The sequence below is a fragment of the Pocillopora verrucosa genome, chromosome 7, assembly GCF_036669915.1.
Source record: "Pocillopora verrucosa isolate sample1 chromosome 7, ASM3666991v2, whole genome shotgun sequence".
In the NCBI taxonomy this organism is placed as follows: Eukaryota; Metazoa; Cnidaria; class Anthozoa; order Scleractinia; family Pocilloporidae; genus Pocillopora; species Pocillopora verrucosa.
The window spans coordinates 1,029,493-1,043,639 of NC_089318.1; the positions used below are offsets into that span (position 1 = coordinate 1,029,493).

The window sequence follows — 14,147 nt, forward strand, 5'->3', positions numbered from 1 at the left end:
AGAATATGTTCCATAATTTTATATACTGTACAAGTCAATGAAATAGGTCTATAGTTTTCCGGGTTGGATCTACTTCCTTTCTTGAATACAACGCAGATGTTAGCCTCTTTCCATTGACTTGGTAGTATACCGCTTTCCAAGGACGATAGGAAAATAAGTTAGAGATACGTGCGATTTCGTCGGCAGCCAACTTAATTAGCCAAGGATTAAGGTCGTCACGGACCAGGCGCTTCATCGTCCTTTAAAGATTGCAGTTGTTTCTTGACACCATTACAGCTGAATATTAATGGATCGATTTCCGGGATAATGCTAGGCCCAAGAGACGGGATGTTATTCATGTCTTCAGACACATAGACGCTGCAGAAATGGGAGTTCAGGGCTTCCGCCTTAGCTCGCGCATGAGAGAGAAGTTTGCTGCCGACCTCCAGGTTTGCTACTGCCAACTTGTTTGTTCATGTCAACAATTATTTACTACAAACACATAGAGTGGTCTGTTTGTGTTTTTATCCTCCGCCCATAGGAAAATACTGTATTAATAGTTCCGTCGTCGAGGATTAGGGATGATTTTCGGCCATTCTGTCTTTTAGGATTTGGGGTAACTTTCCGCCATTCTGTCACCCCTAACGTTCCGATTTTTAAGGTCGTCCTTTTTTCAGGCCTTATTTTCACTACTGCTTAGGTATAGTGCTCATTACTGCGAGGATCGCTTTCATATTCATTTCTTAAACAGCAGTTCGCATATATGATTTTCATACATTCGCAGTCACCGATTTATCACTCTACAGGTTTATTATGAACCAACATAATGACCAACTCCCAGTTGGTTTTTTAGCTCAGTTGGTAGAGCACTGCACCGTTATCGCAGAGTTCACAGGTTCAAATCCCCTACAGGCCTGAAGTTTTTTTAAGCCTTATCATTACTGCTTAAGTAGTGCTCATTACTTCGAATACCGCTTTCATATTCAGAAATCTGCTTTGTTTCTCCTTGAACGATATACTTATCCTGACGAACGGGTGTTCGATAGCGCGGGCTCATACTTCACAATTAGAGGACGTCGACAATGATCAGCCAATCAGCGAGGTCGTAGTATCTTGGAGTATAGTGCCACATCACAGAGGCTAAATGGTCTTACTTTTGTAGCATTTGCACTGGTTTTATCGTTTTGATTTTCATCCAAAATGTCCTGGCTAAGTAGTAATTTTACAGATAGTCTATCAAGTATTTCGAATTTCACTGGACAGATTTCTTCCTTCACTCGTGAAATGTTAACAGAAGGAACAGAGGAGGTCTCAGGTAAGCTGGAGCCGACCCTCAAATTTTCGGAGTTTTTCACTTCAATTTCGTGTGATCTTCTTGCAACCTTTCCCTTTTTATTGGCTCATCAGTAATACTGAATTGCAGCGAAGTATTTTGCAAAGTCTTCGTTTTCAGTTTTTTCTCAAAAGGACTCGGATAACTGTTTACATATTTACATGCACACTTACGTCTACTTCCTAAGGATATATTTTAGCATTAAGCTATGAAAGCGTTTCTTCTTATTTACAGACCCTTCAGCAGAGCTTCAAGTTGCACAGGGTCGAATAAATGAGCTCGAATCACATATTATTACTCAAAAGGCCGAGGTAAGTATCTTTGTGTCGTGTAAATCATTACTCTTTCGATTTTGAATGGGTGTTGAAGTAAACACTTAAACCTGATAAGTTATCACGATGCATAACCAATTTTTTCAATAGCACTTAGATAATTTTGCCTTCATAGACAACATAATTAAAGTATTGTGGGTTAAAAATAGAGTATAGTAAAAGAAGTGTACAGTATGAAATTGAGATATTTGTTTATTTCTCAAAGATTACCTTCCATTTTCAGATATGTCAGTTTAATTTGTATTGTAACATATATCACAGTAGTTAGTGTTTTGTTATTATTTTTTCTTTTTGTGATTGTCGTTGGGTCAATTAGATTTTGTTGTTTTATCAACCATAGTATGTCTGAGATTACACTAAATTATTGATTGGTTTATTTGATGAAATGCAGAACAGCAGTAAGCTTTTCTGCAGACTTCCCTGACCTGAAAACATGCAGGAAAAAACTTACATTTTGGCAACCCTATTACCTTTAACAAGCTAAAATCAGTATCCATATTCTCTAAACTATTTTCTGTAAGTATCCTTTGGTACTGACAAGGAGAGTTTGTTTATCCATCAAAGCTTCATAGGTTGGTGATAATCTCCTTAATTCTCATGATCATAAGCAGAAATTAGGTGCTGGTTACTCTTATTCTTTAAAGGATTAACAGGTTGTTGTTTCATGTTTATTAGTATGAAAGACTGAGGCAAAGTAATGATGAACTTCATGTGAGACTTGAAGCAGCAGAGCTTCAGACGAGCAGCATATCGAGGGATTACAGGGCACAATTGCATAGTAAAGAGGTAATCAGGGTTCAGGTTATATGAATTTAACTATCAATCTGTTTTGAAGCTGGTGGTGTTTTGAACCAAAAAAAAATTCGGAAACTGAAACTGAATTTACAAATTAAGAAACGTTTGGTAAGCTTTTAGCCTTTAAAAAGTTAAATACAAGTCTGAGACTGAGATAAAGTAAAATTTGTCTTTATTAGCAACAGTGATACTTTCCAAGATTTAATTGGTTTTATTATTTCCCATCTGTTTGTCACTATGCCCAGGGAAACTTTTTACAATAACTCTGAATCTAGAAAGTGGTGTACAAATGTCCTATGCACCCAGAGAGAGGAGAGACAGTTATAATCAGTTTGTTAATTATAACATAGCTAGTAAATTTGTGTAATCAAATTCAATTGCGCGAGCATGCTTTATATTCCTGTTGTGCATGCTCATGATGTCAGCAAACAAATCCCTCAAGAAAAAAAATTTCCCATTGGGTTGAAAATGTTCAAACAATTGGTTCATACGTCAGCTGTGCGTTCATCGAGATATGAAGCACTTGAGAAGTTTGGAGAGCACTCAAGAAGCTAGAGTTGCTCTCGGCTATGCCTCAAGCAACTCTTACGCATCTTTTGTGTTCTCCAAACTTCCTGTGTGCTTCATATCTTGATGAACACACGCTGACGTATGAACCAATTGTTTATTTGAAAGAATTTTTTTTGTGTAACAGGGAAGTAATTGTACAATCTTTGTTTCACCTCTTACATGCCTTTCTTAGTTCTTTTTGTTCTGATTGAACAGGAAGAATTAATAAAATTGAGAGAACTCAGAAGATTTCATGAGGAAAATGGCCATAATCTTGGAGGTAGAGAGAGGCATGACTCTACTGACAGTATTGAAGATTCCATGGAGACAAAAAGATTACATAGTGAGATCTCAAAACTGCAAGCTGAATGCCAACACTGGAAATCCATAGCAACTGGAGTGGTAAGTGGGAAGAGGAAAGAAAAACAGAGGCTTCATGACATCAATGTTTAGCTGCCATGATCTGATCAAAAATTCTCCATTCCCACTGCCACACTACATTTCCTTGTTTATGAGACAGGAGAATTTGATAGTATATCAAATTATTATCCTCAAGCAAAAATGTCATATTAAAACTTCACATCTGGAAATTGAAGTCAACCTCTTAACCCTTCTGCTTCTAGAAGTGATTAACATGTAACTTCTCCTTGCAATTCCAATACGTTATGTTGTGAAAAGGTAATGAGAACAGATTAGTTCAATAGGCAGGAGGGTCATATTTTGGAATAAGTCCAAATTCTCCTGTGTTATTTGCAAGGGAAAATATGATAGTAAGTATGGAGAATTGCCAATTGGATCGAGGGAGTTACATGTTAACTAAACAGTGCATGATCTTAGTGACATAATGATTTGATGATGTATGCAAAGTAATTTTTTATGTTTCCATTTTTCTTCCATTTTGAATACATTCTTGTTTGTACATTTCATGTAACAGGAGAATCAGGATAGACTGCACAAAGAAATAGATCAGTATCAACACGAATTGACTGCACTGCAGAGTAGCTACTCACAAAAGATTGCTAATCTGAACAAAAAGCATAAACAAGAATTACAAAACTGGCAGGATGAGAAAGAAGAATTTTTACGAAGGATTGAAGAGTTGGAAGAGAGCCCTCTTAAGTACAGTGGTATGTTTGTTTTGAATGTTTAGGGTCCACTTGTGATCCAGAGTCTGTCATAGCTTTCAGTGGTACATCTTGGTCAGTGTAGGTGTGAGGTTCATGCTGTTTGTTCAGGATTGATTTTCTGAAATTTAAAAGAATTGAAATAAGGTTATTCACCAATCTGGTGATCTTCAAAACTGATCATGCATTATGCTTTTATGGTGCTTTCAATGCAAACATTTATCAAGTATTCTTATAATGCACTGTTTAATTTCTTTTTTCTTTCAGAAACTGAGAGTTTTGGTCATTTGGAGAAGGATTTTGATCAAACAAATGACAACACAGATGTAGTGTTGTCTCTAAAGAAACAGTTAGTCACTGCAGAGGAGTTCATTGCTGAACTTGAAAACCAGATTAAAACTCAAGAGCAGCAGATAAATGATTTGAATATCCAAGTCCAAGACAAAGAACAAGCTATTTTCACAATGCAAAAGGATTTCACTGACTTGCAAACTAAACTGCAAGATGCAGGTTCAGTGCATGATCAAGCTTTGTCTGACTATGAAAGTAAATTAAATCTGAACATGAGTAATGTGGAAAAACTCCAAAAACAGCTGGAAGATCAAAGGAACGAAATGCTGGGTTTGAGATCTGACTCTGAAGGCCTTTGTAAATTACGAGAGGAGCTCAACTTTGTTGCGGCAGAAAATGCAGAATTAAAGAAACAACTAAGCCATAGCTATGCGGAGGAGAGGAGACTTCATCGCTCTGTGGAGGAGGTGAAGTCTGAGCTAGAACAACTCAGTTCTTCAACCATGGATTTAATGGAAGAACTTCAGTTATCTCAGGATCTTCAACAAGAACAGAGCATTGAACTGGATAATTTGAAGAAGGTGAAATACATCAAAGGAGATGCCAAGAAAGAGATGGGGAAATTAAGGAATGCTCTGGCTGGTAGGTGATAAAATTCTATAAATGCAATTCACTAATAAATCTGTTACAGCAGTGTGCTGTCTTAGATTTACATATACAATGAGTTGGTTTGTAAGGATTCACACACTCTGCTCATGAATAAGTTGTATAAATGTGAGAAAAGATTAGTGTTTGTACTGTGTGTATGATAATGATTACACACACGTGTAAAATACATGTAGAGCTAAGTGATATCCATTTTTTACCTCTGCAGCTCTGTGGGAGCGCCATCTGTGCCTGGTGCAGCTTTACCAGCAGGTCAGACATGAGTTGAACAACAGTAACACGAGGCTATTGGCCGTGTTCCAGGCTCAACATGTAATGCACCTCTCTTAACAGGGTGCTGTGCAGGGGAGAGGGGTGGGGAGCTTTGCTGCCTGACTCTAATGTCACTTTTCTTACTCGTTAAATTCTAAATATTTAACTGGAATTTGTGCCAGTTAACAAGCTTAGAAAAACCAAATATGAGTGAGCATTTTAGACCTTTCATGTAACTTTGTAACTCTAAGTAAGTACTTACTGACTAACTAGCTAATAACTTTTTTAATTGCTGTTTAACATGATTAAAAATGAAAATGGGCTCGCACAGCTTTAAAATATCTTCTGAAAAGTTTTTGTTTCAAATTATTTGTTGTTTTGAACTTGGAAAAACAAATTCCAAGATTTTCTAGGATTTTCTTGTCTGATTTGTAGCTTTAGGGTTCGAATATAATGGATAGATTACTATGGTAAAATTCTTATCAAGCAAATCAGTCACAGATAGTGCAAACAACAGGACAAGCTTTTTTGCTTTTGTAGTTTCTAGTTAAAAATGTTTCCCTTTTTATTTTTCTAAAATTTTCGGTCTTTTGGTAATACTTCCGCTCACTTTGGTGAGCGTTTTTTCTTGGAGCTTTTTCTTTGCGTTTGCATTTTATCCCCCTTATCTCATGCAAAGTGTCCTGGCACTCATCTTTTCCTGCACAGCCCCCTTAATGTCATACGTGTCTTATTAAGCTTTCATGTCTATTATAATAGTTTTTTTCTTCCACATGCTATAGTTAAAACATGCATCATGGCCATTTTGTTAACCCTCACGTAATAGCAAATTAACCAGTAGTCTTGATATCATAACGCACGATTTTCTCTCACGTCTTGGTCGTAAGGTAATCGGTATGTCTCCAAATTCTGTTTTTGTTATAGATGCTTTCTGGAATGATCTGAGAGTTATGGCTATTAAAACAACAATACCCATAGTATAAATTGCTTTTGACAAAGACATCAGTTGCTGCTCGTTTTTTAGTTCTTTATATTTTTCTTGTTTTATGTTTTGTGTTTTTTTGGAAAACAATGACAACAGTTCATAACTTTGTACAGAATCAAAGGAATTTTTCTTTCTTAAACGTTTTATCTGCGCATTTTATATTTTTCAGCTAATGATGATATGCTTTTCATATCAACAGCTCAGCACTAACAGTGTCCGTGATGACCTGAAAGTCCTTCAACAAAGACTGGAAGATCGTAACCAGGCTAAACTGGATCATATCGAGAAAGAGAAGGAAGCCATGATGAGCAAATCAACGGAGCTTCGAGTTGCGGTAGAGGAATTAGAAGGTGGTGTAATGGACCTGCAATCAGACAATGAACAGGTGGCACAAGAAACGAAATACTGTGTCACTGAGATAGGAAGGCAACAGGGGATTGATGAAGATGAAAGAAACGACATTGTGAGATCACTGATGGCTGAGAAAGCTGTTTTGGAGAGCGCTATTGTCGGGCTGCAGCAGAAGCTTCAAGATCAACGAGAGTGTTTCGATTCAACGCAGAATAAGATCAACGAGGGCGTCGATGGTGTGGACAGCAGGTCAGGCTCGGCCGAGAGTGTGGCCAGTTTCACAGGTAGCACACCACGTGACCCTGAATTATCCATTGATATGGGAGATCTCAGGAGAATTAGCGACACCTCCATTGAGCCTGAGATAAGGCAGGAAACTGAAGTATTACAAGAAACTGCTGTCCTCTCAGGTAACGAGATCGCAGTCAGCCAGGAATTAGCGCTTTCTGAGCTGAAGCAACAGCTCCAAGATTACCGACAGCAGTTGGAAGAGTTCGAATTGGCCCAAAAGGATTGGGAAGGAGAAAAGGATGCTCTTGAAGGCCTGGTGTTGAGTCTTAGGCGCCAGGTAAAGGAGTTGCAAGTATTCTTGGGTAACAGCCACGATGAAGAGGAAATTTCGCGACTTCGACAAGAAAACGATCACATCTCATCAAAAAACAAGCATCTTGTGGAGGCGTGGCAGATGTTAGAGAAGGAGTTTGTCACTCTTGACATCAGTAGTTCATCTGCAGGAAATGATTCTGAACTTGATGAGGATCGAATGCAGTTACTACGTGAAGACCTGAATAAATGTGTAGAGAAGTTAAGAGAAGATAACTCTCTTGTACGAGAACAGACAGAGCAACTTATTCAACAAATTGACGAAAAAACATCTATGCTAAATGATTTGCAAAGTAAGCTTGAGGCGAAAAATGATGAAGTTAAAAGCATCTCTGATGAAAAGAGAGATTTGATGATGATGATCAACGAGCGAGACGAGAGAATTTGTGAAATTGAAGAAAGCTTTAATAATCATTTGTTAGACTTGACCAGCTCAAAGGATAATGAGATGAGCCTTCTTCAAACAGAGCAAGAAGATTTGGTTAAACTCTTGGAAGAAACTCGACAAGAATGCTCCTTACTCCGAGGCAAGAATAACGAGTTGCTTGATATCATGGGACAGAATCAACAAAGTCAACTTGAATCTACCGAGGAGAAAAAAGGTTTAGAGTTGTTATTAACTGAAAAGGGCAAACAACTCGAGAACGTAGAAGAAGAAAGAGAAAATTTCGAAAGAATGGTCCAAGAAAAAGAAAAACGAATTGAGTCACTTGTTGCTGAGAGCAACAGTATGTTGATGGAAAAAGAAGTTCTGCAAAGTTTAATTGAAGAATACAAAGAGAAGGCAAAAGTTCAGGAAAAACAGACCACAGAGAGATCTAACCTTGTAAAGGAAATTGAGCAGCTAAATCATAAAATTCAAATGACCGAGGCCAGATGTAGCGACCTGGATGGAAAACAAATGGTTCTTTTGCGAGAAAAAGAAAATCTAGAACTCGAACTTCAACAGAGCGGTGCGAAGGTGGACAAACTTAATTCTGAACTCAAAGAGACATCTGCAGAGATTGAAGTGTTGAAAGAAGAGAAGAGCAAGCTTGTTGTGGCGGCTGAAAGTCATTTCAAGAGTTGTAAGGAGTTAGAGGAGAAATTGTTGGTGAGCATCGCAGAGAAGGAAGAAATATCCAAACAACTGGGATTTAAAGACTTACAGGTCGATAAGCTGGAGCTTGATCTAAGAGAAAAAGGGGCTGACATAGATCTGCTTAAGTTAGACTTGGCAAAGTTGTCCAAAGCACTGAAAGAGAAGGAGCAGGTCATTCATACTCAAGTCGTAAATGCTTCAAACGCTGGAGCGCAAGGCGTTGATGATGCAATGTATCGACAGGCGCAGCTTTTGAGGCTACTGGAGGAGAAAGATCAGGAAATAACAGCTCTGAAACAGAAGGACGCTTCTTTGATTGAACTTGTGAATCGAACGGATCAGAACAATCATCAGGTACGAGAGGCATATGAAGGCAAGCTACAACAACTCAGGGAGGAGAGGGATAGGTTGTTAGATGACTTGAATCTGCGTAATGAAGAGCTATTGACTTTTGAAGACAAACTTGACGCCATGAGAGAGAAAATGAATAGTAAAGATCAAGCTTCACACTTACTGCACAATGAGCATGCGCGACTGCTTGCTTTGAACGAGTCTCAAGCGAATGAGATGGGGAAACTGAGAGAGAGGAACTCAGCGCTGCAGAAACTTGTTGAAGAGTACAACAGGAGTAGAAGTAGTGAGTCGCAACGACTGCTAGAGGACAACGACCAGCTAAGACGTCAAATACACGGGCTACAAGTTGAACACGAAACTTTAACAACTCTTGTTCAAGAGAAAGACAAACAGATTTCCACTCTAGCGCTGTTGGGGAGGACAGACTCTTCAGAACCATCCCCACAAGGGATGGAACCACAGTTGAGGAGACTTCGGGAAGAGAGAGCGGTGTTATTACGAGAAAGAGACTCAGCATTAAGAGAAAAAGAGCTGAAAGACTTTGAAATATCAAAGCTACAAGAAGATCAGCTATCTGCGAGTCAAACATTTGAAGAGAAATGTCATTTAGCGGACAAATTGCTGGCTGACAATGAGGATCTCTCTAGACAGTTGGTCAATCTACGATCAGAACTGAGTGAACTCTCCCTGGAAAAATCAAATTTAGCAAGGAGTGACAACAGATTGAAAGATTTAGAAGAACAGATAAATTCGTTTAGGAATGTTGTAGAGTCCAAGGACAGAGAACTAAAACAAGTTCTAGATAACAGTCGAAATGAAAAAAGCTCCATTTTAGTTGATCTAGAAAACGTCAAAAGCGAAAGAGACGATATTCTTGAGCAGAAATATCTTGAAACACGCGAGTTGAAAAACAAAATTTTACAGCTTGTACGCTCGGTAACAGACTCTGAAAGCAATGAGGAGGAAAATGTTGACAACATCGACATTAATTTTCAATCATTGCTTCATACAGTAAAAAACCAACGGAACAGCGCTCTCAGGGAACGAGATAATGAAATTCAATCTTTGCGGGAACAGCTTTCGAACGTGACATTGCTAAACAAAACCACTGAGACTCATGGATCAGAGTTAGAGCATGTATTGCGTGACAAAGAAGAGTTACACAGGATGTTGTTACAGTCACGCAATGAGAAAGAAGACTTGTTGCGCGAGAACGAGTCGACTGTAGCAGAATTGCAAGATCAGATCGTGAGTCTCAGTCGAGCGGTTAGCGAAAAGGACCGTTCATCACATCAAGACTTACAGCGGGTAATCCAAGAGAAAGAACGTATTTTAAATGAACTAGAGCAAGCACAGAGAGATAGAGAAGAGGTTAGTAATGCCAAAACACAACAGCAAGGTGAAATAAACAGACTACAAGCTGAGCTGCGCGATCTTAAAGGTGTTCTTACTCAAGAGCGAGCGACCACTACCACTCTTCACAGAGAGGTGGATCAATACAAGATGGCGATGCAGGAGAAAGAGAGGATTGTCAAGCACTTAACGGTTGAGAGGGAACAGCTACAGAGGACACAGGAGAAATTGCAATTCCGCATTCAGCAACTTCAAGAGGAACTGACTGCTGCTAGTAGTGGACAGAAGGTGGCTGAAACTAAGATGGCTCAGGAATTGAACCGCCTCAGAAATCACCTGGTACAGGTATGGCAAACCTCCCCCTCCCCCCCCCTCCCCTCCGTGAAATACGATATGGAAACGAATGTCCACACTCGAAGAGAGTTTCGCGGTGAACTCAATAAGGTCACAAAAATGCGTTGGTTCTCATTCGTAGATTTGTGCGGGAATAGATCATCTCCTTTAACTTTCGGTTTTTTTAGCCTGTCAGATACACCTAAAGTTTAAAATAAGTTGTATCAGACTTGATAAGCAATTTGTCACTCGCTTTCAGGTTGAAGAGAGCTACACACGCGAGGCCCTCGAGGCCGAGGAGCGAGAAAAGGACCTGAGGATGAAGTTGGCTCGTGCAGAAGAACAGTTGTTGTCAAGTTCACATTCCATGCTGGACAGAGAGTAAGACACAACGCATAATAATGCGAAATACAATCCACTTTTACTAATAGTTGCGTCTGTGGTAATGATTGACTTACTCTGTTAGTTCAAGTGCAAGAAACCAAACTGAACAGGCCGAAACAGACGTTAAAAAAATGTCGTCAGCTACTCAGAAATAGAACAAAGTACTAAACGATCAACTAACCATCAAAACAAATGGTTTGAAACCGAAAGAGAAGTGAATCAATATTTTTAAGGGTGATGCTCCAACCATAAGAGCCTTACTGGGTCTGAGCGTTCGCAAGGGGAACGCAGAACACTATATGGGATTTCCGAAGTATAAATTGTCACACAGCACTCTCAGAGTGTAAAAAGTGCATATCTGATCCGGTATTTTGACAACTGGTTTTGATTAAAGCTTCTGTGGCGTTTTTTTAGTCGTCAAGCGTCTGTGCAGATTGAAAGCCTCCAGGAACAGCTCCAGGCCATAGCAGCTCAACGTGACCGTGCGGTCATGGATCTAGCCTCGGTTCAGGAGCAGGCACATCAGTACCAGACCGCTCTCAACAACCTACAGCTTGTTCTTGAACAGTTCCAAAGAGGTAGGATTTCTATTTAAACAGTGTAGATTGTGGTGTAGGTACTTGTTTTTACCGCACAGGTTTTTATTGTTCCATTTAGAGCGCGAATCTCAACTGAGAGCTACCCAAGAAGAGGCTCAGAAACGAGTTGACGATGCCTGGGCACAAGTTAAAGAGCTGCAGCAGAGAGAAAATCATCTGAAGGTGCGCAGTGTTAGCCGGGAAGAAAAAATGTTTTCAATTGATGGGTGTGCATGGCAGCTCTCTAATGGTTTTTTCTTTCTTTCTTTCTTTCTTTCTTAGAGTCAGCTAGAAATGGCTGCTCGTATAACGCAAGAAGTGGTGAACGTCCGAAGCCAACTGAAAGCCAAAGATGAGGAACTACTCCATTCTAAGGAAGAGGGTTTGTTTCATTATTTTTCTTTCGAAAGTAATCCAGAATCGGACCAGTTTTGCCACAATGCGCTCAGTGATTGGTCCAGAAAACTCGCGCAATACTCAGCCAGTTAGATAAAAACTCCAACCAACCAACTAATCGCGACTCGGTCACTACCGTGTTTTTCCCAAGCTTCACGCAGTTTGCTTGCTTTTGCTTTGTGATATGAAACGCTCCTTGTCATATTCTCTTTTAGTCTGATGTGCTGTAGTGATTACATCGGTTTTGGTTTTGCGACAATCAAATAAAATTTGCTTTATAACCGATGGTTTCTTGGCTTCTATCTGCTGATTTCTTATTGTTATCATTTCGATAGTTACCCGACTGGAAGAAGAATTACGTGTCGCTCATGAGAGAATCAACAGCCTAAACAGCTTGTCAGACGGCAAAGTTGAGAAGTGAGAATACAGAAAACCGATTCATTTTTCTCTCATTTAGTACCGCCTTATTTGGAGACATATTCTGCTCTCTGTTGCTAATGGACTAATTGTCTTCAATACGTGAATTCTTTCTCGCTCTCTTTCCATAGATCGCTGGTGAAAAACATGCTGATGGGATATTTTAATACACCGGAAAACAAACGAATGGATGTTGTACGAGTCATTGGAGGTTTGCTTGGCTTCACACACGAGGAGCTGGATAAGGTATCACCATGTAGCTCGTGTGTTTTATATTGTCGTAGTTTTTCGATGTTTTAGTTCTTTTGTTTTTCCTTTTTATCAGGTCGGGACTGGATCCTCACCTCCCACAGGATCATGGATCTCCAACTTAATTCCGTTCGGTCCCAGTGCCCCCAAGACTCCCACAAGGACAACCGCCTCGGCACCAAAGGTATGAAAGAGAAATTATGTACCTTAGTGGACTCAATTCTTGTCATTACAGCTAAAAACTGAAGTAGTACTTGACTTATACGGTGCTTCACTACACACTATGAAATTTTTTGTTTTCAGTCGTTTTCAGAGTTGTTTGTAAGTTTCCTGGAGAGTGAGTCTGAAGTGCCTCGTTCCATTGGTGAGGCAAGCGGACGAGTGACCAATCCTCTTCTGTCTGGTATGACACCACAGCAATCTACAGCTAGTCACGTGCCAAGAGGGCTACCAATGGCAACTTCGACTCCTATTGGTACCCCATCCAGAGGTAATGCACCTCCCCTCTCACAGTCTGCTGTGTCACGTCCTACTTTTTCAGCACCCGGCGAGGGTGTAACGAGGTAAGTTATTCAGGAAATGAAATAGGTAAATACATCTGATGAACCAAACAAATGAATATAAGACAATGTAGTAGTGGCACGCCCACACAGTGACTGTATCCACTCTTTCTTGGTGAAATTGAATTGTTGGTTTCTATGGAAAGTTGAAAACCGGGGAATCCAGAACAAAACCTTCGGAGCAGGGTCAGGAACCGTCATGCCTACAGAAATATTGCGAACTTGTAGCGAATTTTTCACAAACCTTACTCAGGCCATTAAGTAGTTGTAAGAGCCATTCGGTTTTCATAAGTGACAGAGTCTTTATCTCTCTATCTCACAGAGCTAATACGTCAGTGACCAGTGGGAACCCTGTGCTTGTGGGTTCACTCCCACCCGTCCAAACTAATTCGTCAGGCACCAATGGGAACCCTTTACTTGTGGGCTCACTCACACCTGTACAAAATCTGCCAGCCCTCAGTGGGTCCAGCTCTTTACGGACCCTACTTGAGGGACGGACGTAGTATAATGAAGTCGCCGGACAATAACGTCACAGCGTCGCTATTGTTAAAATCCGCTGATACGAGACGTGCGGGCCTTTAAAATGAGTCGAGTTGACTACAAGTCTTCTGAAACCACTCTAATTAGATATTAATCCCCACGTTAAACCATATTTCCGACAAATCTAGGACCTCTTGGTCGAGAAAGAATAATTAATTATACATTTAGTTTTTAGGTAGCGTATTGAATCTACATTCTGAGAATGCCTATTGGGTTTTCCCAGTTTCGAGTTCAATAATCAAAATAAAAAAAGATGCGGTGAATGTTATGGTTTCTTGTTTCTTGTTTCACTATTTCACGTCACAAAGTTGCATACTTAATAATTAGGTAAGTTGGTTTTATCAACTGGGTTGATAACGTGAATTGGCCGCCGTAAAGAGTTTCAAAAGCCGACGTTTCGAGCGTTAGCCCTTCGTCAGAGCGAATGGAATCCACACACGCAACCCACAATTTCTCCATTTGCTCTGACGAAGGGCTAAAGCTTGAAACGTCAGCCTTTGAGACTCTTTACGGTGGCCAATTTACGTTACCAACTCCGTTAATAAAAAAAAACACCATCTCCACACAACCTTAAAAATTCCCATAAATTTTCAAAGTTCCGTGGGTGTTTTTTACTGATTAAATTTATAGAAAACAAACTTT

The 14,147-nt window shown here is 39.8% G+C and overlaps 1 protein-coding gene across 2 annotated transcripts; it reads left to right on the top strand.

Moving 5' to 3' along the window:
- Nucleotides 1–1,117: 1,117 nt before the first annotated feature.
- Nucleotides 1,118–13,760, top strand: LOC131774822 (thyroid receptor-interacting protein 11-like). 2 transcript variants are annotated; one of them, XM_059090908.2, is made up of 17 exons: nucleotides 1,118–1,294; nucleotides 1,547–1,623; nucleotides 2,320–2,430; nucleotides 3,205–3,390; nucleotides 3,923–4,115; nucleotides 4,380–5,045; nucleotides 5,278–5,381; nucleotides 6,506–10,393; nucleotides 10,641–10,762; nucleotides 11,180–11,343; nucleotides 11,423–11,526; nucleotides 11,626–11,725; nucleotides 12,075–12,156; nucleotides 12,288–12,402; nucleotides 12,482–12,589; nucleotides 12,709–12,968; nucleotides 13,288–13,760. In XM_059090908.2, exons 1-17 carry the CDS (start codon nucleotides 1,180–1,182, stop codon nucleotides 13,466–13,468), a joined length of 6,576 nt encoding a protein of 2,191 aa, XP_058946891.2. In that variant the 5' UTR covers nucleotides 1,118–1,179; the 3' UTR covers nucleotides 13,469–13,760. The 2 variants fall into 2 exon arrangements, with proteins under 2 accessions (XP_058946891.2, XP_066026566.1); XM_066170469.1 differs by having other exon boundaries at nucleotides 5,278–5,321.
- The last annotated feature ends 387 nt before the right edge of the window (nucleotides 13,761–14,147 follow it).

Excerpts from the sequence above, each read along its gene's own strand:
- LOC131774822 (XM_059090908.2), top strand. The coding sequence starts at position 1,180 with ATGTCCTGGCTAAGTAGTAATTTTACAGATAGTCTATCAAGTATTTCG. Across the intron at positions 1,295-1,546 it reads AGGAACAGAGGAGGTCTCAG|ACCCTTCAGCAGAGCTTCAA; the intron begins GTAAGCTGGAGC and ends TCTTATTTACAG. Across the intron at positions 5,046-5,277 it reads ATTAAGGAATGCTCTGGCTG|CTCTGTGGGAGCGCCATCTG; the intron begins GTAGGTGATAAA and ends TTACCTCTGCAG.